The 20,965-nt window shown below is 37.0% G+C and overlaps 1 protein-coding gene across 4 annotated transcripts in view; it reads left to right on the top strand.

Moving 5' to 3' along the window:
- Window positions 1-20,965, top strand: part of BRWD3 (bromodomain and WD repeat domain containing 3) — a 243,496-nt gene that overhangs the window by 181,254 nt on the left and 41,277 nt on the right. For 3 of the 4 annotated variants that reach the window (XM_030304700.2, XM_032592278.1, XM_030304699.2), the window contains exons 29-33: window positions 678-739; window positions 830-985; window positions 1,638-1,758; window positions 2,763-2,888; window positions 2,977-3,055. In XM_030304700.2, coding sequence (XP_030160560.1) covers window positions 678-739; window positions 830-985; window positions 1,638-1,758; window positions 2,763-2,888; window positions 2,977-3,055 — 544 coding nt within the window. Of the gene's footprint in view, window positions 1-677; window positions 740-829; window positions 986-1,637; window positions 1,759-2,762; window positions 2,889-2,976; window positions 3,056-3,207; window positions 3,544-20,965 lie in introns of those variants that run through there. The other variant, XM_030304701.2, reaches the window with a different exon arrangement.

Genomic DNA, 20,965 nt, shown 5'->3' with positions numbered 1-20,965 from the left:
TTCATGAAGAATCCTGAAATTAATTCATTGTTTAAAGTAATTGTTTGGAACATAGCAATAAATATTAGTACCCAGTCTTTTATTTAATGGTATGAATTCTGGGCACAGGTGACTGTATTATGTTTGGACGTACTATTTGTCTACAACATTTACTTTAGTTTTTCATTAAATACCAGCATTGTAAGATTCTTAATGAATGAAATTTTCTTCTCAAGAATGATTAATGTTTATTCTGTGAGGACTGACTTTAATTTTGCATATTGTGGATCACAAGGGAATAATAAAATTTTGGAGATGCTGTTATTCTTAAACTATTAGGATAAAGTAGATTATCTCACAGAAAGAATTGATCTATTAAAATTGACTTTCTTAACCTGAAAGGAATTTTCCAAAGAGGTCTTTTCGTTTATGTACCCTGGGCTAATATTGAATACATGCTTGATTGGAATCCAAACAAAAAACCAAGTAAAACTAAGTGTAAGTTTACTGCTTTCTCTATTTCATATTGGTGAACTATAATTAAAGGTTAATCATTACTTATGTAAGTGAAATTGTACTTTAAGGAAAACTGTATTGCCCTTTTCCAAATTTTACCCCCAGGAAGTCATGCAAATTATGGTGATATATAAAAGTAAGTGTCCTGTGAATTTGATTTGTATCTTGTTATTTTTTAATAGCTGGGACAATAATGAGAGAGAAAAGATGAGCCCCTGGGATATGGAGCCAATTCCAGAAGGAAGTAAATATGCTTTTAAAAATGAATTATAATTCAGTATCAGTAGCACAGTATTGGAAACTAATCATTTCTGATTTTTAATCTTATACATAGCTGCCTTTCCAGATGAAGTTGGTGCTGGTGTTCCTGTGTCCCAGGAGGAACTGACTGCTTTGCTATACAAACCCCAGGAAGGAGAGTGGGGGGCTCACTCCAGAGATGAGGAATGTGAACGGGTTATTCAGGGCATCAACCACCTTCTGTCCCTGGGTACGGTGAATATGAAAGAATATTAGGAAGGAACAAGGAAAACCAGCAGAATTTTAAGTTCTATAAAAGGAAATATATTTTTCACTGTATACTTTTAACTCAAGAGGCACTTTTAATCAAGTGATTCTAGTTTTAATATTAATATTTTATATGTTTGGCCAGTGTAATGATTGATAAATTTTTTTCTATTCTCTGGGAGCTTATATAATAGTGAAGACGTGGTATATAGTGGTCTTTTACTTTCTTGAGTCACTTTGGCTCTCTAGCTATTCTCTGTGCTTGACTTTGGTTGAGTTTTTTGATACACAGTGGATGAGTAATACTTTTTACTTACATGTATAAGCTATATTATCTAAAATATATCACTTGAGCTGTTTGGCATTTATCCAGAAAAGACAGATTTGAAGTTCTCCTTTTATTCATCTCATTGCACCTGATTTGAACCAATCTATCATACATGATTCATAGATATTATGTCCAAATAAAAAGAATAACATTTTAATGATACTTGTCTAATATTTGCATAATTGGATCATTTAATTTTAGTAATGTAGTATATTGTCCTCCCTTCTGATTTATAAAGTGTTTGTTTGTTAACATGAAACATTAATATCTTTTATAACTACCTTTTTTGATTTTGGTAATGTTATAGATTTTGCCAGCCCTTTTGCTGTTCCAGTGGATCTCAGTGCCTATCCCTTGTATTGTACAGTAGTTGCTTATCCAACTGACCTCAACACCATCAGGCGGAGACTTGAAAATCGCTTTTACAGGTCTGTTTAGTTTTATTATTTATAAAGTTTATAGCTTTACATCTTTTGTGTTCCTTTTTGTATAATGATACAGTGAGATCTGTGTTTTCTTACTATAAAATAATCATTCAGTATACTCCAAAATTTCTTCTAAAGATTTGGAACACTAATTTACCTTTTTTGATAGATTCTCAGTCTTCCAGGGTAAGGAGTATGGAATAAAGGACAGAGAAGAAATTATGAGTAGCACAAATCACATGTGAAACAAAAACTATTGTTAACTTTAGTTTATTAAAGGCAGATTAAGTAAGTGGTTTGTGGAGTCATCATGATTAAGGTGCTCTAGAAAGTTGGAGCATGTTTGAATCCCTTGTTGAGGAATTAGGCAGCAGTTAGATTTAATTGCCAGCCCTAAAATGTGTTTACATAAAGGGCCAAGTAAATTTTTTTCTTCATTTCAGTTGGGAGTCAATTATGAGAGAGTAGTAGAGGGCACCCTTTGGTACATCTCTAACCCCAGAGTCCACTGTGTCCTAATCACAGTTATTCCAACATGAGCTGGCTATAAATATAGCCAATTGAGTATATTTTATAACATTACCTACAATTTAATTTGATAATACATATCATAAAAGTAACTACATAAAATTATTTTTCTGAAACCTGGTTTCTTTTTTTTTCTTGATCTTCTCATTTCTTCCACTGAAAACTAAACATTTCCTTGACTTTATCAAAACACTGTGTTTATACTTATTTCGTTAAAATCCCTGTTTACCCATTATGTCCTGGGTCAGTTCTTTCCAATATGCAGTCCACTGGTTCTTAATGCTTCCTACACTTCAAATACTGTAACTATATACCTTTATATTAGTGCATATCAGTTATACACATATATTAAGTTACATACATGTATTAGAACACCTTTGACATGCCATGATTGAGTGCCTAGTTGTTCTATGTTGTAAATTCTTAGAACAGACTTTATATGTATCAAAAAAGTAACAGGGTTATTTTTTCTTTCATAGGAGAATATCAGCATTAATGTGGGAGGTTCGCTACATTGAGCATAATGCCAGGACTTTCAATGAGCCAGATAGTCCTATAGTTAAAGCAGCCAAAATTGTAACGGATGTCTTACTTCGATTTATTGGGTAAGAAGCAGTTTTATCTTCCAGAGGAGCTGACTTCTGATTTTAAAAATAATATATTGAAGTATCTTTTGACTTACTTGTTTCTTAGGGATCAGAGCTGTACTGATATATTGGATACTTACAATAAAATTAAAGCAGAAGAACTAAACAGCACTGATGCAGAAGAGGTGAGAATCACAGCATGATTAATAGGCATGAATTTCTTTTCTGTTTTTCAAAATACAGTAAGTATTGTGTGTGTTATAACTGGCTATAAGCATTGAAACTGATTTCTGAAAATTGGCTAATCACCTTCATCTTTTTATATTCAACTCTTTAGCCTGTATTTAGATGTATACCAGAAATGTGCTGGTGCTAAAATTTTTTGAGACACGTGGCCAGTTGTTCTTATGGACTCAGCGGGTTTCAGTGATGAGAAATCACCACTTGATTTTCCAGCCTTAAAAACAAGACAAGGCAGATTTCAGGTAAATGAGTCTAAGAGACATGGAGCACCTGCCATGGACTAGAGGAACAAACAGTGGTTTCTTATCTAAAGTAGACAGCCTGGACTGGACTACCCCTGAACCAAATTCATACATTTTATTAGATTGTATCAGATCTATTGGATCCTGGAAGAGACAGGGGAAGATGGCGGCATAGGGGGACACTGGGCTCACCTCTTCCTGCTGATTGCTTAGATTCCACCCACATCTGCCTAAATAACCCAGGAAACTACCAGAAGACTAGCAGAATGGACTCTCTGGAGCCAAGTGTACTAAAGAGGCCCACAGAAGAGGGTAGGAAGGGCGGAAAGGTGGTGCGAGCTACACGGACTGGCGGACTGGCAGGAGGGAGCCGGGGCAGCAGAAGGGCAGCCCGTCCAGCAAGGCAGAGCCCCCAAGTCTGGCTTGCAAACACAGAGGGGCCGGACTCCATGAGTCCTGACAGCCATAAGGACATAACAGCTGGAATGTTAAAAGTCAACAGCTCTGCTCCACCAGAGGGAGGGCAAGACGACACTGGGAGGGAGAGTTGTTGAGCCCTGGAAGACAGAGCTCAGCTTGGCGGGGGAACAAAGGCACTGGCAAGCACAATCTCCCTCTCCCATACCCCAGCTGAAATTTCAAAGGGAACCAGTTCCCATCACCGAACTTGCTTCCCCAATGCTGTACTTCTGTAGATCCATCCCTCCGACAGACCTGCCTCCCTCCTGGTGCTGCAGTGCCCCTCCCGCAGGGGACCACTGACACCAAACCGAGTTAAACCTGCCCTTCCCACCCCCCCATGCACCTTGCTGATCCACCCTGGCTAATACGCCAGATCCCATCAAACCAGCACCACAAGCCTGGCAGTGTGCAAGTAGTCCAGACTGGGGCCACAGCACTCCACAGTGAGTCCTGCCCCTGGGAGAGGGGAAGATAAGGTACACAACAGTCTGTGGCCCCAGCGGTGGGCTGGGGACAGACATCAGGTCGGATTGCAGCCCTGCCCACCAACACAAGTTTCTCCTGACAGCACAGGGGAAGTACCCTGCAGTTTGGAGCCACCCCAGGGACTACCCAAAATGACGAACCGGAAGAATTCTCCTCAAAAGAAACTCCAGGAAGTAGCAACAACTAACAAATTGATCAAAACGATTTCAGCAATATAAATAGGAATAAGAATTTAGAGTAATAGCCATAAAAATAATTCCTGGGCTTGAAAAAAGCACAGAGGACAGCAGAGAATCTATTGCTACAGAGATCAAGGGACTAATAAATAGTCATGAGGAGCTAAAAAATGCCATAAATGAGGTGCAAAGTAAAGTGGAGGCGACCACAGCTTGATTTGAAGAGGCAGAGGAGAGAATAGGTGAATTACAAGATAAAATTATGAAAAAACAGGAAACTGAGAAAAAGAGAGATAAATCCAGGAGTATGAGGGGAGAATTAGAGAACTAAGTGAGACAATCAAATGGAACAATACCTGTATCATAGGAATTCCAGAAGAAGAAGAGGGAAAGGGGCTGAAGGTGTACTTGAAGAAATCATAGCTGAGAATTTCCCTGATCTGGGGAAGGAAAAAGGCATTGAAATCCTAGAGAAACAGATAAATCCCTTCAGACATAACTTGAATCCATCTTCTGCTCAACATATCATACGGAAACTGGCAAAATACAAGGATAAAGAGAAAATAAAGCAGCTGGGGATAAACAAGCTCTAACATAAAAAGGTACACACATAACAGTAGTGGCAGACCTGTCTATGGGAACTTGGCAGGCCAGAAAGCAATGGTAGGAAATCTTCAATATGATGAACAGAAAAAAATATGCAGCCGAGAATCCTTTATCGAGCAACTCTGTCATTCACAATAGAAGAAGAGAGAAAGGTTTTCCCAAACAAACAAAAACTGAAGGAATTTATCACCACTAAACCAGCCCTACAAGAGATCCTAAGGGGAACTCTCTGAGTGAAATGTTGCAAGGACCGCAAAGTACCAGAGACATCACTACAAGCATGAAACCTACAGACATCACAATGACTGTAAACCCATATCTTTTAAATAATAACACTGAATGTAAATGGACGAAATGCTCCAACCAAAAGACATAGGGTACCAGAATGAATAAAAAAATAAGACCCATCTATTTGCTGTCTAAAAGAGACGCATTTTAGAACTGAGGACACCTTCAGGTTGAAAGTGAGGGGATGGAGACCTATCTATCATGCTATTGGAAGTCTGAAGAAAGCTGGAGTACCCTTACTTATATCAGACAAACTAGACTTTAAATTAAAGGCTGTAACAAGAGATTAAGAAGGCCGTTAATAATAGTTACAGGGTCTTTCCATCGGGAAGAGGTAACAATTATAAATGTCTATGCGCTAAATACAGGAGCCTCCAAATATATAAAACAATCACAAACATAAGCAACCTTATTGATAAGAATGTGGAAATTGCAAGAGACTTTAATACTCCACCTACAACTATAGATCGATCATCCAGACAGAGGTTCAATAAACAAGCAAGGGCCCTGAATGATACATTGGATCTGATGGACTTGAGACATATATTTAGAACTCTGCATCACAAAGCAACAAAATATACTTTCTTCTCGAGTGCACATGGAACATTCTCCAAGATAGATAACATACTGGGTCACAAAACAGCCCCTTAAGAAGTATAAAAATATTGAGATCATACCATGCACACTTTCAGACCACAGCGCTATGAAACTTGAAATCAACCACAGGAAAAAGTCTGGAAAACCTCTAAAAGCATGGAGTTAAAGAACACCCTACTAAAGAATGAATGGGTCAACCAGTCAATTAGAGAAGTAATTAAAAAATATATGGAAACAAATGAAAATACAACAATCCAAATGCTTTGGGATGCAGTGAAGGCAGTCCCGAGAGGAAAATACATTGCAATCCAGGCCTATCTCAAGAAACAAGAATAATCCCAGATGCAAAATCTTAACAGCACACCTAAAGGAAATAGAAGCAAAGAAGCAAAAACACCCCAAACCCAGCAGAAGAGAAATAATAAAGATCAGAGCAGAAATAAACAATATAGAATCTAAAAAAAACTGCAGAGCAGATCAGTATAAAGATGAGTTGGTTTTTTGAAAAAATAAACAAAAGTGATAAACCTCTAGCTAGGCTTCTCAAAAAGAAAGGGGAGTTTACCCAAATAGATAAAATCACAAATGCAAATGGATTTCTTACGACCAGTCCCTCAGAAATATAAGCAATCATCAGGGAATACTATGAAAATTTATATGCCAACAAACTGGACAACCTGGAATAAATGGACAAATTCCTAAGCACCCACACACTTCCAAAACTCAAACAGGAAGAAATAGAAAACTTGAACAGACCCATAACCAGTAAAGAAATTGAATCTGTTATCAAACATCTCCCAACAAATAAGAGTCCAGGACCAGATGGCTTCCCTGTGGAATTCTACCAGACATTTAAAGCAGAGATAATACCTATCCTTCTCAAGCTGTTCCAAAAAATAGAAAGGGAAGGAAAATTTCCAGACTCATTCTATGAAGCCAGCATTACTTTGATTCCTAAACCAGACAGAAACCCAGCAAAAAAAAAAAACCAAAAAACTACAGACCAATATCCCTGCTGAATATGGATTCAAAAATTCTCAACAGGATACTACCAAATCCAATTCAACAGCATATAAAAAGAATTACTTACCATGATCAAGTGGGATTCATTCTTGGGCTGCAGGGCTGGTTCAACATTCTCAAATCAATCAATGTGATACATCACATTGATAAAAGAAAAGAACCATATGATCCTGTCAATCGGTGTAGAAAAAGTATTTGACAAAATTCAGAATCGCTTCTTAATAAAAACGCTTGAGAAAGTCGGGATAGAAGGAACATACTTAAACATCATCAAAGCCATTTATGAAAAGCCCACAGCTAATATCATCCTCAATGGGAAAACTGAGAGTTTTCCCCCTGAGATCAGGAACACGACAGGGATGTCCACTCTCACCGCTGTTATTTAACGTAGTGTTGGAAGTTCTAGCATCAGCAGACAACAAAAGGAAATCAAAGGCATCAAAATTGGCAATGATGATGTCAAGCTTTCACTTTTTGCAGATGACATGATATTATACATGGAAAACCCGACAGACTCCACCAAAAGTCTGCTAGAACTGATACATGAATTCAGCAAAGTCGCAGGATACAAAATCAATGTACACAAATCAGTTGCATTCTTACACACTAATAATGAAGCAACAGAAAGACAAATAAAGACACTGATCCCATTCACAATTTTACCAAGAAGCATAAAATACCGTGGAATCAACCTAACCAAAGATGTAAAAGATCTGTATGCTGAAAACTATAGAAAGCTTATGAAGGAAATTGAAGAAGATATAAAGAAATGGAAAAACATTCCGATTGGAAGAATAAATATTGTTAAAATGTCAATGCTACCCAAAGCTATCTACACATTCAATGCAATCCCAATCAAAATTGCACCAGCATTCTTCTCGAAGCTAGAATAAGCAATCCTAAAATTCATATGGAACCACAAAAGACCCTGAATAGCCAAGGTAATATTGAAGAAGAAGACCAAAGCAGGGCATCACAATCCCAGACTTTAGCTTCTACTACAAAGCTGTAATCATCAAGACAGCATGGTATTGGCAAAAAACAGACATATAGACCAATGGAATAGAATAGAAACCCCAGAACTAGACCCACAAACGTATGGCCAACTAATCTTTGACAAAGCAGGAAAGAATATCCAATGGAAAAAAGACAGTCTCTTTAACAAATGGTGCTGGGAGAACTGGACAGCAACATGCAGAAGGTTGAAACTAGACCACTTTCTCACACCATTCACAAAGATAAACTCAAAATGGATAAAGGACCTGAATGCGAGATAGGAAACCATCAAAACCCTAGAGGAGAAAGCAGGAAGAAAAATCTTTGACCTCAGCCGCAGCAATTCCTTACTTGACACATCTCGAAAGGCAAGGGAATTAAAAGCAAAAATGAACTATTGGGACCTCATGAAGAGAAAAAGCTTATGCACTGCAAAGGAAACAATCAACAAAACTAAAGTGCAACCAACGATATGGGAAAATGTATTTGCAAATGACATATCAGACAAAGAGCTAGTATCCAACATCTATAAAGAACTCACCAAACTCCACACCCGAGAAACAAATAATCCAGTCAAGAAATGGGCAAAAGACATGAATAGCCACTTCTCTACAGAAGACATCCAGATGGCCAACAGGTATATGAAAAAATGCTCAACGTCACTCCTCTTCAGGGAAATACAAATCAGAACCACACTGAGATGCCACTTCAAGCCAGTCAGAGTGGCTAAAATTTACACATCAGGAGAGTAGATGCTGGAGAGATGTGGAGAAACGGGAGAACCCTCTTGCACTGTTGGTGGGAATGCAAACTGATGCAGCTGCTCTGGAAAACAATGTGGAGTTTCCTCAAAAAATCAAAAATAGATCTACCCTATGACCCAGCAATAGCACTGCTAGGATTTTACCCAAGGGATACAGGAGTGCTGATGCATAGGGGCACTTGTACCCCAATGTTTACAGCAGCACTTTCAACAATAGCCAAATTATGGAAAGAACCTAATTATCCATCAACTTATGAATGGATAAAGAAATTGTGGTTTATATACACAATGGAATACTACATGGCAATGAGAAAGAATGAAATATGGCCTTTTGTAGCAACGTGGATGGAACTGGAGAGTGTTATGCTAAGTGACATAAGTCTTACAGAGAAAGACAGGTACCTGATATTTTCACTGTTATGTGGATCCTGAGAACCTTAACAGAAGATCATGGGGGAGGGGAAGGAAAAAAAATGTTAGACAGGAAGAGAACCAACACAGAAGAGACTTTAAAAATTGATAATAAACTGAGGGTTGATGGGGATTGGGAGGTAGGGGAGGGTGGGTAATGGACATTGAGGAGGGCACCTTTGGGAGGAACATTGGGTGTTGTATGGAAACCTATTTGACAATAAATTTCATCTTAAAAAGAAAGAAAACAAGTCAAGGCACTAAATATTTTAAAAGAACAGTTCGTTTTTGGAAATTTTAATAAGGTTATATTTTCTACACCATATATGTAAAATATTAAAGTATATTTAGATTTCAGGTATATAAGTCTACATTTTTAATAGTTTCATGGAATTTCTATTTGATATACATTATGGAAATTTATAAACATAAGCCAGTTTTTCTTAATGAAATCAAATTAGTATTAACACCAGACCTTCATATAACTAATTTCCCAACCCAGCCATATTCCCAATTTACATAAAGCCAACTTTTAATTTTTTTTAATTTTTATTTTTGAGAGATAGAGAGAGAGTGAAAGAGTGGGGGAGGGGCCGAGGGAGAGGGAGACAAAGAATCCCAAGCAACTCCAGGCTCTGAGCTGTCAGCACAGAGCCTGATGCAGGGCTCTAAGCCACAGACAATGAAATCATGACCTGAGCCGGAGCAGACACTCAACTGACTCAACCACCCAGGTGCCCCTACATAAAGCCATTTTTTAGTGCAAGCTGTGATAAAAAGAAGCAAAAACTAAGAAGGAGCTAAAATCAATAATGGAATGTGATATTTCAAAAGTCTTTAGTGGAAAACAATTTGCCCCAAAGATGAGTAATTCAAACATGCAAGATACTATTGAAATGGATATTGTATAGATATATTTTACATATTTATATTATCTGTACTGTTAATGTCTAGAATAATAAATCTTCACTGTTTTTATTTTCTGTTTTTATTTTTTATTGAGGCATAATGGGCATAAAACATTATATTAGTTTCAGGTGTACAAATGATTCTAAATGTGTATATATTGTGAAAGAATCACCAAATTAAGACTAGTCACCCGTACATAGTTTTAACTTTCTCATATAACTTTTAAAAATCATTTTCTTAACAATTTTATATTATATCCCCAAGACTCATTTATTTTGTAACTGAAGCTTCTATGTTTTGACCCACTACACCTATTTTGGCCCCCCACTCCACTCTGCCCCATCTCTGGCAACTACCAATCTATTTTGTGAATCTATAAATGATTTTTTTAATGTTTTTTGTTTTTTATTAAGTTGTTTTATTTTTCTATTTTTTAAAATTTATGTCCAAATTAGTTAGCATATAGTACAAAAATGATATCAGGAGCAGATTCTTTAGTGCCCCTTACCATTTAGCCCATTCCCCCTTCCACAACCCCCCCCCATATCTATCAGTTTGTTCTCCATATTTATGAGTCTCTTCTATTTTGTCACCCTGTTTTTTATTATTTTTCTTTCCGTTCCCTTATGTTCATGTTTTGTGTCTTCAAGTCCTCCTATGAGTGAATTCATATGATTTTTGTCTTTCTCTGACTAATTTCACGTAGCATAATATCCTCTGGTTCCATCCACGTAGTTTCAAGTGGCAAGATTTCATTCTTTTTTATTGCCAAGTAATACTCCATTGTATATATATACCACTTCTTTACCCATTCATCCATCGATGGACATTTGGGCTCTTTCCATACTTGGGCCATTGTTGATAGTGCTGCTATAAACATTGGGGTTCTTGTGTTCCTTCATAACAGCACACCTGTATCCCTTGGATAAATACCTAGTAGTGCAATTGCTGGGTCATAGGGTAGTTCTAGTTTTAGTTTTTTTAAGGAACCTCCTTACTGTTTTCCAGCATGGCTGCACCAGCTTGCATTCCGAAAACAATAAAAAAGAGATCCTCTTGGGGCGCCTGGGTGGCGCAGTCGGTTAAGCGTCCGACTTCAGCCAGGTCACGATCTCGCGGTCCGTGAGTTCAAGCCCCGCGTCCGGCTCTGGGCTGATGGCTCAGAGCCTGGAGCCTGTTTCCGATTCTGTGTCTCCCTCTCTCTCTGCCCCTCCCCCGTTCATGCTCTGTCTCTCTCTGTCCCAAAAAATAAATAAAACGTTGAAAAAAAAAAAAAAAAGATCCTCTTTCTCCGCATTCTCGCCAAAATCTGTTGTTACCTGAGTTGTTAATGTTAGCCTTTCTGACACGTGTGACGTGGTATCTCATTGTGGTTTTGTTTTGTAGTTCCCCGATGATGAGTGATATTGAGCATTTTTTCATGTGTTGGTTGGCCATCTGGATGTCTTCTTTGCAGAAGTGTCTATTCATGTGTTTTTCCCATTTCTTAACTGGATTAATTGTTTTTTGGGTGTTGAGTTTGATAAGTTCTTTATAGATTTTTGATAATAACCCTTTATCTGGTATGTCATTTGCAAATATCTTCTCCCATTCTGTCGATTGCCTTTTACTTTTGCTGATTATTTCCTTCGCTGTGCAGAAGATTTTTATTTTGATGAGGTCCCAGGAGTTCATTTTTGCTTTTATTTCCCTTGTCTCTGGATACGTGTTGAGTAAGAAGTTGCTACGGCCAAGATCAAAGAGGTTTTTGCCTGCTTTCTCCTCGAGGATTTTGATGGCTTCCTGTTTTACATTGAGGTCTTTCATCCATTTTCAGTTTATTTTTGTGTATGGTGTAAGAAAGTGGTCCATGTTCATTCTTCTGCATGTCGCTGTCCAGTTTTCCCAGCACCACTTGCTGAAGAGACTGTCTTTATTCCATTGGATATTCTTTTCTGCTTTGTCAAAGATTAGTTGGCCATACGTTTGTGGGTCCATTTCTGGGTTCTCTATTCTGTTCCATTGATCAGAGTGTCTGTTCTTGTGCCAGTACCATACTGTCTTGATGATTACAGCTTGAAGTCTGGGATTGTGATGCCTCCTGCTTTGGTTTCCTTTTTCAAGTTTGCTTTGGCTATTCAGGGTTTTTCTGGTTCCATACAGATTTTAGGAATATTTGTTTTAGCTCCGTGAAGAATGCTGGTCTTATTTTGATAGGGATTGCATTGAATATGTAGATCGCTTTGGGTAGTATCAACATTTTAACAATATTTGTTCTTCCTATCCAGGAGCATGGAATCTTTTTCCTTTTCTTTGTGTCTTCTTCAATTTCTGTCATAAGCTTTCTATAGTTTTCAGTGTATAGATTTTTCACCTCTTTGGTTAGATTTATTCCTAGGTATTATATGGTTTTTGGTACAACTATAAATGGGAACGATTCCTTGAGTTCTCCTTCTGTCGCTTCATTGGTGGTGTATAGGAATGCAACCAATTTCTGTGCATTGATTTTATATCCTGAAACTTTGCTAAATTCATGAGTCAGTTCTAGCAGTTTTTTGGTGGAATCTTTTGGGTTTTCCCTATAGAGTATCATGTCATCTGCAAAGAGTGAGAGTTTGACCTCCTCCTGGCCGATTTGGATGCCTTTTGTTTCTTTGTGTTGTCTGATTGCAGAGGTTAAGACTTCCAATACTATGTTGAATAAGAGTGGCGAGAGTGGACATCCCTGTCTTGTTCCTGACCTTAGGGGGGAAGCTCTCAGTTTTCCCCATTGAGGATGATATTAGCCTTGGGTTGTTCATATATGGCTTTTATGATCTCGAGGTATGATCCTTCTATCCCTATTTTCTTGAGGGTTTTTATCAAGACAGGATGCTGTATTTTGTCAAATGCTTCCTCTGCATCTATTGAAAGGATCATATGGTTCTTGTCCTTTCTTTGATTGATGTGATGAATCACGTTAATTGTTTTGTGGATATTGAACCAGCCCTGCATCCTAGGTAGAAATCCCACTTGGTCGTTTTTTTTAATGTATTGTTGGATCCGGTTGGCTAATATCTTGTTGAGGATTTTTGCATCCTTGTTCATCAGGGAAATTGGTCTATAGTTCTCCTTTTTAGTGGGGTCTCTGTCTGGTTTTGGAATCAAGGTAATGCTGGCTTCATAGAGTTTGGAACCTTTCCTTCCATTTCTATTTTTTGGAACAGCTTCAAGAGAATAGGTGTGAACTCTTCCTTAAATGTTTGGTAGAATTCCCCTGGAAAGCCATCTGGCCCTGGACTCTTGTTTTTTGGCAGATTCTTGATTTACGAATTCGATTTCCTTACTGGTTATGGGTCTGTTCAAATTTTCTATTTCTTCCTGTTTCAGTTTTGGTAGTGTATATGTTTCTAGGAATTTACCCATTTCTTCCATTTTGCCCATTTTATTGGCATATAATTTCTCACAATATTCTCATATTATTGTTTTATTTCTGCTCTGTTGATTGTGATGTCTCTTCTTTCATTCTTGATTTTATTTATTTGGGTCCTTTCCTTTTTCTTTTGATCAGACTGGCCAGTGGTTTATCAATTTTGTTAATTCTTTTAAGACCCACTTCCGGTTTCATTGATGTGTTCTGTTTTTTTTTGGTTTCGATAGCATTAATTTCTGCTCTGATCTTTATTATTTCCTGTCTTCTGCTGGTTTTGGGTTTTATTTGCTGTTTTTTCTAGCTCCTTAAGGCGTAAGTTTAGGTTATGTATCTAAGATCTTTCTTCCTTCTTTAGGAAGGCCTGGATTGCTATATACTTTCCTCTTATGACAGCCTTTTTTGCATCCCAGAGGTTTAGGGTTGTGGTGTTATCATTTTCATTGACTTCCATATACTTTTTAATTTCCTCTTTAACATCTTGTTTGCCCATTCATTCTTTAGTAGGATGTTCTTCAGTCTCCAAGTATTTGTTACCTTTCCAAATTTTTTCTTGTTGTTGCTTTCGAGTTTCATAGCATTATGTTCTGAAAATATGCACAGTATGATCTCGATCTTTTTGTACTTACTTAAGGCTGATTTCTTTCCCAGTATATGGCCTATTCTGTAGAATTTTCTATGTGCACTGGAGAAGAATGTATATTCTTCTGCTTTAGGATGAAATGTTCTCAATGTATCTGGTAAGTCCATCTGGTCCCGTGTGTCATTCAAAGCCATTGTTTCCTTGTTGACTTTTTGATTAGATGATCTGTCCTTTGTTGTGAGTGGGGTGTTGAAGTCTCCTACTATTATGGTATTACTTTCAATGAGTTTATATTTGTGATTAATTGAGATGTATATTTTGGTGCTGCCACATTTGGCACATAAATGTTTACAATTGTTAGGTCTTCTTGGTAGATAGACCCCTTGATTATGATATAATGCCCTTCTGCATCTCTTGATACAGTCTTTGTTTTAAAATCTAGATTGTGCAATATAAGTATGGCTACTCAAGTTTTCTTTTGTTGACCATTAGCATGATAGATGGTTCTCCATCCCCTTACTTTCAATCTGAAGTTGTCTTTAGGTCTAAAGTGAGTCTCTTGTAAACAGTCAGTAGATGGATCTTGTTTTCTTATCCATTGTGTTACCCTATGTCTTTTGATTGGATCATTGAATCCACTGAAGTTTAGAGTGAGTCCTGAAAAATATGAATTTATTGCCATTATGATGCTTGTAGAGTTGGAGTTTCTGGTGGTGTTCTCTGGTCCTTTCTAATCTTTGTTGATTTTGGTCTTTATTTATTTTTATATATATTTTTTCATCTTTTCTTCCCTCAGAGAATCCCCCTCAAAATTTTTTGCCGGGTTGGTTTAGTAGTCACAAAGTCCTTTAACTTTTGTTTGTCTGGGAAACTTTTTATCTCTCCTATTTTGAATGACAGCCTTGCTGGATAAAGAATTATTGGCTGCATTTTTTTCTGACTCAGCACACTGAATACATCCTCTCAGTCCTCTGTGGGCTGCCATGTTTCTGTGGATAGGTCTGCTGCAAACCTAATCTGTCTTCCCTTGTGGGTTAGGGACTTTTTTTTCCCTTGCTGCTTTCATGATTCTCTCCTTGCCTGAGCATTTTGTGAATTTGACTATGATATATGCCTTGTTGATGGTTGGTTATTCTTGAATCTAATGGGGGTCCTCTGTGCTTTCTGGATTGATGTCTGTGTCTTTCCCCAGGTTAGGAACGTTTTCTGCTATGATTTTCTCACATAACCCTTTTACCCCTATTTCTCTATCTTCCTTTTCTGGGACCCCTATGTTTCTGATGTTGTTCCTTTTTAATGAGTCACTGATTTATGTAATTCTTAAATCATGCTCTTTTGCCTTATGTCACTCTTTTTTTCTGCTGCATTATTCTCTATAAGATTGTCCTCTATATTGCTAATTGTTCTGTCTGCTCCATCCTTGCTGCCACTGCATCCATCCGTGTTTGCAGCTCAGTTATGTCATTTTTTTTTTTTTTAATTTTTGGGACAGAGAGAGACAGAGCATGAACGGGGGAGGGGCAGAGAGAGAGGGAGACACAGAATCGGAAACAGGCTCCAGGCTCCGAGCCATCAGCCCAGAGCCTGACGCGGGGCTCGAACTCCCGGACCGCGAGATCATGACCTGGCTGAAGTCGGAGGCTTAACCGACTACGCCACCCAGGCGCCCCAGTTATATCATTTTTAATTTCATTCTGTGTTTTACTTCTTTTATCTCTACAGAAGGGGATTCTAATCTATTTTCGACTCCAGCTAGTATTCTTATTATTGCGATTCTAAATTCTTGTTCAGACCTCTTGCTTATATCTGTGTTGGTTAAATAACCTGGCTGTTGTTTCTTCATGCTCTTTCTTTTGGGGTGAATTCCTTCATTTTGTCATTTTGAGGGGAGAAAAGGAATTAATGAGGTAGAAAAAATAAAATTAAAAAAATTAAAATTAAATAAATATTAAAGTTAGAACACACACACGCATATCTGTTAAATAATGCTATATCCTAGGTCTGTTTTGGTCTGTGTTTTGAAAGTGGTTTGACAGATTAGAGAAAAAAAAGGAAAAAAAGGAAATCGTTTAAGAATTTGAAAAATGAATACACTGAAGTACACTAAAATGAGATGATGGTAGTAAAATAGAATTTGAAAAAATTTACACAAAAGTAAAGAATATAGTAGGAAAGCAATACTTTTAATAAAAATTAAAAATAAAAATGAATTTTTTTCTCTTTCTGTATTGAAGAAAACAATGAAAAAGTGTAAAAATAGAAAAAAGAACTCTTGAAAATTTGAAAAAGTTAATACACTGTAGTAGACTAAAATAGAATGATGGAAGTAAAATAGAATTTGAAAAAGACTACATAAAAGCAAAAAATATTTTAAAAAATTAAATAAAAATGTTTTTAATAGACATTGAAAATGAAAATGAAGTTTTTCAATTTCTGCATTCAAGAAAAAGAAAGGAAACGATAAAGAGAAAAAGGAAAAAAGAAAACAAGGAAATATTTTGAAAATTTGAAAAGGTGAATACACTGCAGAAGACTAAAATAGAATGATGGAAGTAAGATAGAATTTGAAAAAATTTACACAAAAGTAAAAAATATAGAAAAGAATAAGGAAAAATATTCTTAATGAAAATTGAAAATAAAAATATTTTCTTTTTCTGTGCTCAAAAAGAATAGTGTAAAAGAGAAAGAATATAAAGAAAAAAAATTGAATAGATGAGCCTGCTAACAGATTATAATTCGACTAAAATTACTTCGTCTTCCCCTAGAAGTCAGACTGTGTAGCGCTTTATAGTCCATAAACTAAGTAGGCGGTGAGACTTGTGTTCTTGAAGAGCGAGGTTGGCCCAGTTGGGCGGGGCTCAGTGTAATGGCTCCATTCTCCACTAGATGGCACTGCTAGCCTACTGGGGTGGATTGTTGCAGTGCTAGTTGGTACCTATGTGCATGTGCAGGAGTGGTGAAAATGGCGTCACCCAGCTTACCGAGTCTCTAGTATGGGAACTCTCTTCTCGCTGATCAGCAATCGCGCACCTGTCCTCTGTCTGCAGCTTTCGTCCACTCCTGGCTTCTTCATTGTCTGTGACAAAGCCTCAGGCAATACCTCTCTCCCAGGTTTCTTCTCATTTGCAGCTGTTTTCCCCAGCCCCTTAAGTTCTGAAGAACTGCAGGGTGATTCATTTTGTCCCTCTGCTGGAGGGTCTCACTGAGCAGTGGCTGTATGCCTGCTGTACCCAGGAATGCCTACTGGACCCTGCTGCTGCCAGTGCCCCGAGACTGCGGCCAGTTGCCAGCCTGCCCCAGAAATAGTTTGCGAGATAGTGTAGCAGCATCTTTTCAGGGATTATGGAAAATCACTACACACATCTGGCACCAGGCTTCACACTTAACGACTTTGTTCCAGCACCAGCGAATGTGGCCATTTTCTGGGGTCTGCTGGGATCAGGTGGCTTCAACAGTCTCTACCAAATGTCCTTCCAGCAGTGGAACCACTTTTCCCCTTGTGGGGATTCGCCCTTCCCACCAGATCACTGCCAGATATCAAGCTGCAGAGTTGCTGCCTTTGCACTCCCTTTGTTTACAGTCTTAATGGAATTTAAACCGTCTCCTTTCTCTTTTCTCCCTTTTTAGTTTAGTCCCTGCGGCTATTTCCAAGTTTTCACGTTCTCTCCAGCTGCTTTTGGGGAGGAGTTCTTTTCCTGTATTCTCCCCCGCCTGAATCTCCATCCTCTCTTCCCCTGCCAAGACGGCTCCCTGCCCTCCACCGGCTTCTCTCTCCCCAAGTTCACCTCTCTTTGCCACATGCCTGCTGAATTCTGTGGTTCAGGTTCTGCAGATTGTTGTGTTAATCTTTCAATCAGTTTTCTAGGTGTGTAGGATGGTTTAGTGTTGGTTTGGCTGTATTTTATGGATGCGAGACACACAAAAAACTTCCATGCTGTTTTGCCATCTTGGCTCCTCCTATAAGTGATTTTTTTTACTCTACATATGAGATTATAGATGCTTTTCTCTGACTTCTGTTCACTTACGAAAATGCCTTCAAGGTCCATCTATTTTTGTCCCAAATGGAAAGTTTCCTTTTTATGGCTGAATAATATTCCATTAGGTATATATACCATTTTTTCTTTATCATTTTACCCCTTAATGGATACTTAACATTGTTTCTATATGTTGGCTATTGTAAATAATCCTGCAATAAACATATTTTATTAAATGTATTTATTTAATAAATGTTATTAAACATTGGTTGGTGTGCATTTAATTAATATATTTATATATTTTATATAAATATATTATATATATTAATAAATTTATGTATAAATTTGTATATATTTATTAAATATTTTAGATTTAATGTTTTCATTTTCTTTGGATAAAAACACAGAAGTGGAATTCCTAGATCATAATGTAGCTCTTTTCTTTTAATTTTTTGAGGAACCTCCATAGTGTTTTACATAGGTTGCACCAATTTTCCCCAACACTGCACAAGTGTTCCCTTTTCTCCAAATCGTAACCAACATTTGTTATTTCTTGTTTTTGTTTTTGTTTTGTTTTGTGTTGTTTTGATAAAAGCCATTCTAACAAGTGTTTGATGATATTGTGGTTTTGATTTGCATTTCCCTGATGCTTATTGATGTTGAGCAACTTTTCATGTACCAGTCATCTATATTTTCTTTGGAAAAATGTCTATTTAGATTCTTTGCCCATTTTGTTTTTATTTATTTGTTTTTTAAAAATTTTTGAGTATAGTTGACACACAATGTTACATTAGTTTCAGACATACACCATAGTGATTCAACTTCTCTACATGTTATGCTATGCTCACCACAAGTGGAGCTACCATGTGTAACCATACAACACTGTTAGAATATCACTGACTTCATTTCCTCTGCTGTGCCTTTTATTCATGTGACTTATTCATTCCATAACTGGAAGCCTGTATCTCCCATTCCCCTTCACCCATTGTGCTCATCAGCTTCATCTCTTTTCCCTCTGACAACCATCAGTTTGTTCTCTGTTCCAGTGTTGTTTTTTTTAGTTTTTCATGAAACTGTAATTGGTATAGAACATTGTATTATCAGTGTTAAATGTTATTATTCACATAATAAGGAAAATGGAAATATGCCAGTTAGATATTCTCCTGAAACTAATGAAAAAATTATTTTTATTTCTGATAATTTATCTGACATTTCACAAAAATGTATTTTGACTCAGTATCTGATGTAGCAAGAATTACTCCTCAGAGTGACATATTTGTTTTAGAATAGAAAATTAAAGTAAAATTTAAGTGAACAACTTTGTCTTTTTCTTTTGGTGAAAACATTTAAGTTCTACTCTCTTATCAAATTTCAACTATACAATATAGTTTTGTCAGTTATGGTCACCATGTTTTACATTAGATCCTTAGATACTCAGACCTTATTCATATTCTTGAAAATCTTTACACTTTTACCAATCCCTCCTCATTTCTCTTACCACCCAGACCCTGGCAACCACTTTCCTATTCTCTGTTTCTGTGAGTTTCACTGTTTTTAAACGTTCCATGTATAACTGATACCATCCAGTATTTGTTTTTCTCTGGCTCATTTCACTTAGCATAATGCCCTCAATGTCCACCCATATTGTCACAAATGGCAGGTTTACCTTTTTTCTCAAGACTCAATAATATAACACTGTTTGTATATATCACATCTTCTTTATTCATCCATCTGTTGACAACACTTATGTTGTTTCCCTATCTTGGCTGTTGTGAATAATGCTGCAGTGAACATGTGATGCAACTTTATCTCTTTGATAATCCTGTTTTCATTTCCTTTGGATATTTATCCAGAAGTAGAATTGCTGGATCATATGATAGATCTATCTTTACCTTTTTGAGGAACTTCCATACTGTTTTCCACAGTGTCTATAGCAGTTTACATTCCCACCAACAGTGCTCAAGGGTTTCTTTTTCTCCATATCTTTACCAACACTTGTTATCTCTTGTCTTCTTGATGAGAGTCATTCTGATACCTGAGAGGTGATGTCTCATTGTGGTTTTGGTGTGCATTTCCTTTATGATTAGTGATATTGAGCACTTTTCACTATGTGTTGGTCATTTGGATTTCTTCTTTATAAAAATGTCTATTTACTTCCAATGCCCATTTTTTAATAGGATTTTCATTTTATTATGTAGTTGTATGGGATTTTTGTATATTTTGGATATTGACCCTTATTGGATACAAGATTTGCAAATACTTTCTCCCACTCAGTAGGTTTCCTTTTCATTTTGCTGATGGTTTTCTTTGATGTGCAGAAGCTTTTTAGTTTGATACAGTCCCAGTTGTTTCATTTTCTTTTGCTATTTTTTGTTGCCTTTGGGTTTTATCAAATCCAAAAGAAATTCATTGCCAAGACCAATGTCAATGAGCTTACCCCTTGTGTTTTTTTTCTAGGAGTTTTATGATTTCATGTCTTATTACAAGTCTTTAATCCATTTTTAGTTTTATTCGTTTATGCATATATGTATGTATTTTAGTTTTAGATAATAGAATTTATTTTTTATTTCAATTTTTGTATTTAAATTCTAGTTAGTTAACATATATGGTAAAATTGGTTTCAGGTGTAGAAATTAGTGATTCCTCTCTTACATATAATACCCAGTGCTCATCACAACAAGTGCCCTCCTTGACACCCCTCACCAAATAGCCATCCCCTGCCCACCTCCCTCCATTAGCCCTCAGTTTGTTCTCTAGCTTCTCTCTCTCTCTCTCTCTTTTCCCTTCCCCTGTGTTCATCTGCTTTCTTTCTTATATTCCAAATATGAGTGAAATAATACAGTATTTGTCTTTCTCTGTCTTTCTCACTTAGCATAATATACTCTAGCTCCATCCATATTGTTGCAAATGGTAAAATTTCATTCTTTTTGATAGCTGAGTAATATTCC

This window comes from Lynx canadensis, chromosome X (assembly GCF_007474595.2).
Source record: "Lynx canadensis isolate LIC74 chromosome X, mLynCan4.pri.v2, whole genome shotgun sequence".
Taxonomy (NCBI): domain Eukaryota; kingdom Metazoa; phylum Chordata; class Mammalia; order Carnivora; family Felidae; genus Lynx; species Lynx canadensis.
Note: the sequence above shows the minus strand (reverse complement) of the source record. Positions and strands in the feature narration are given on the sequence as shown.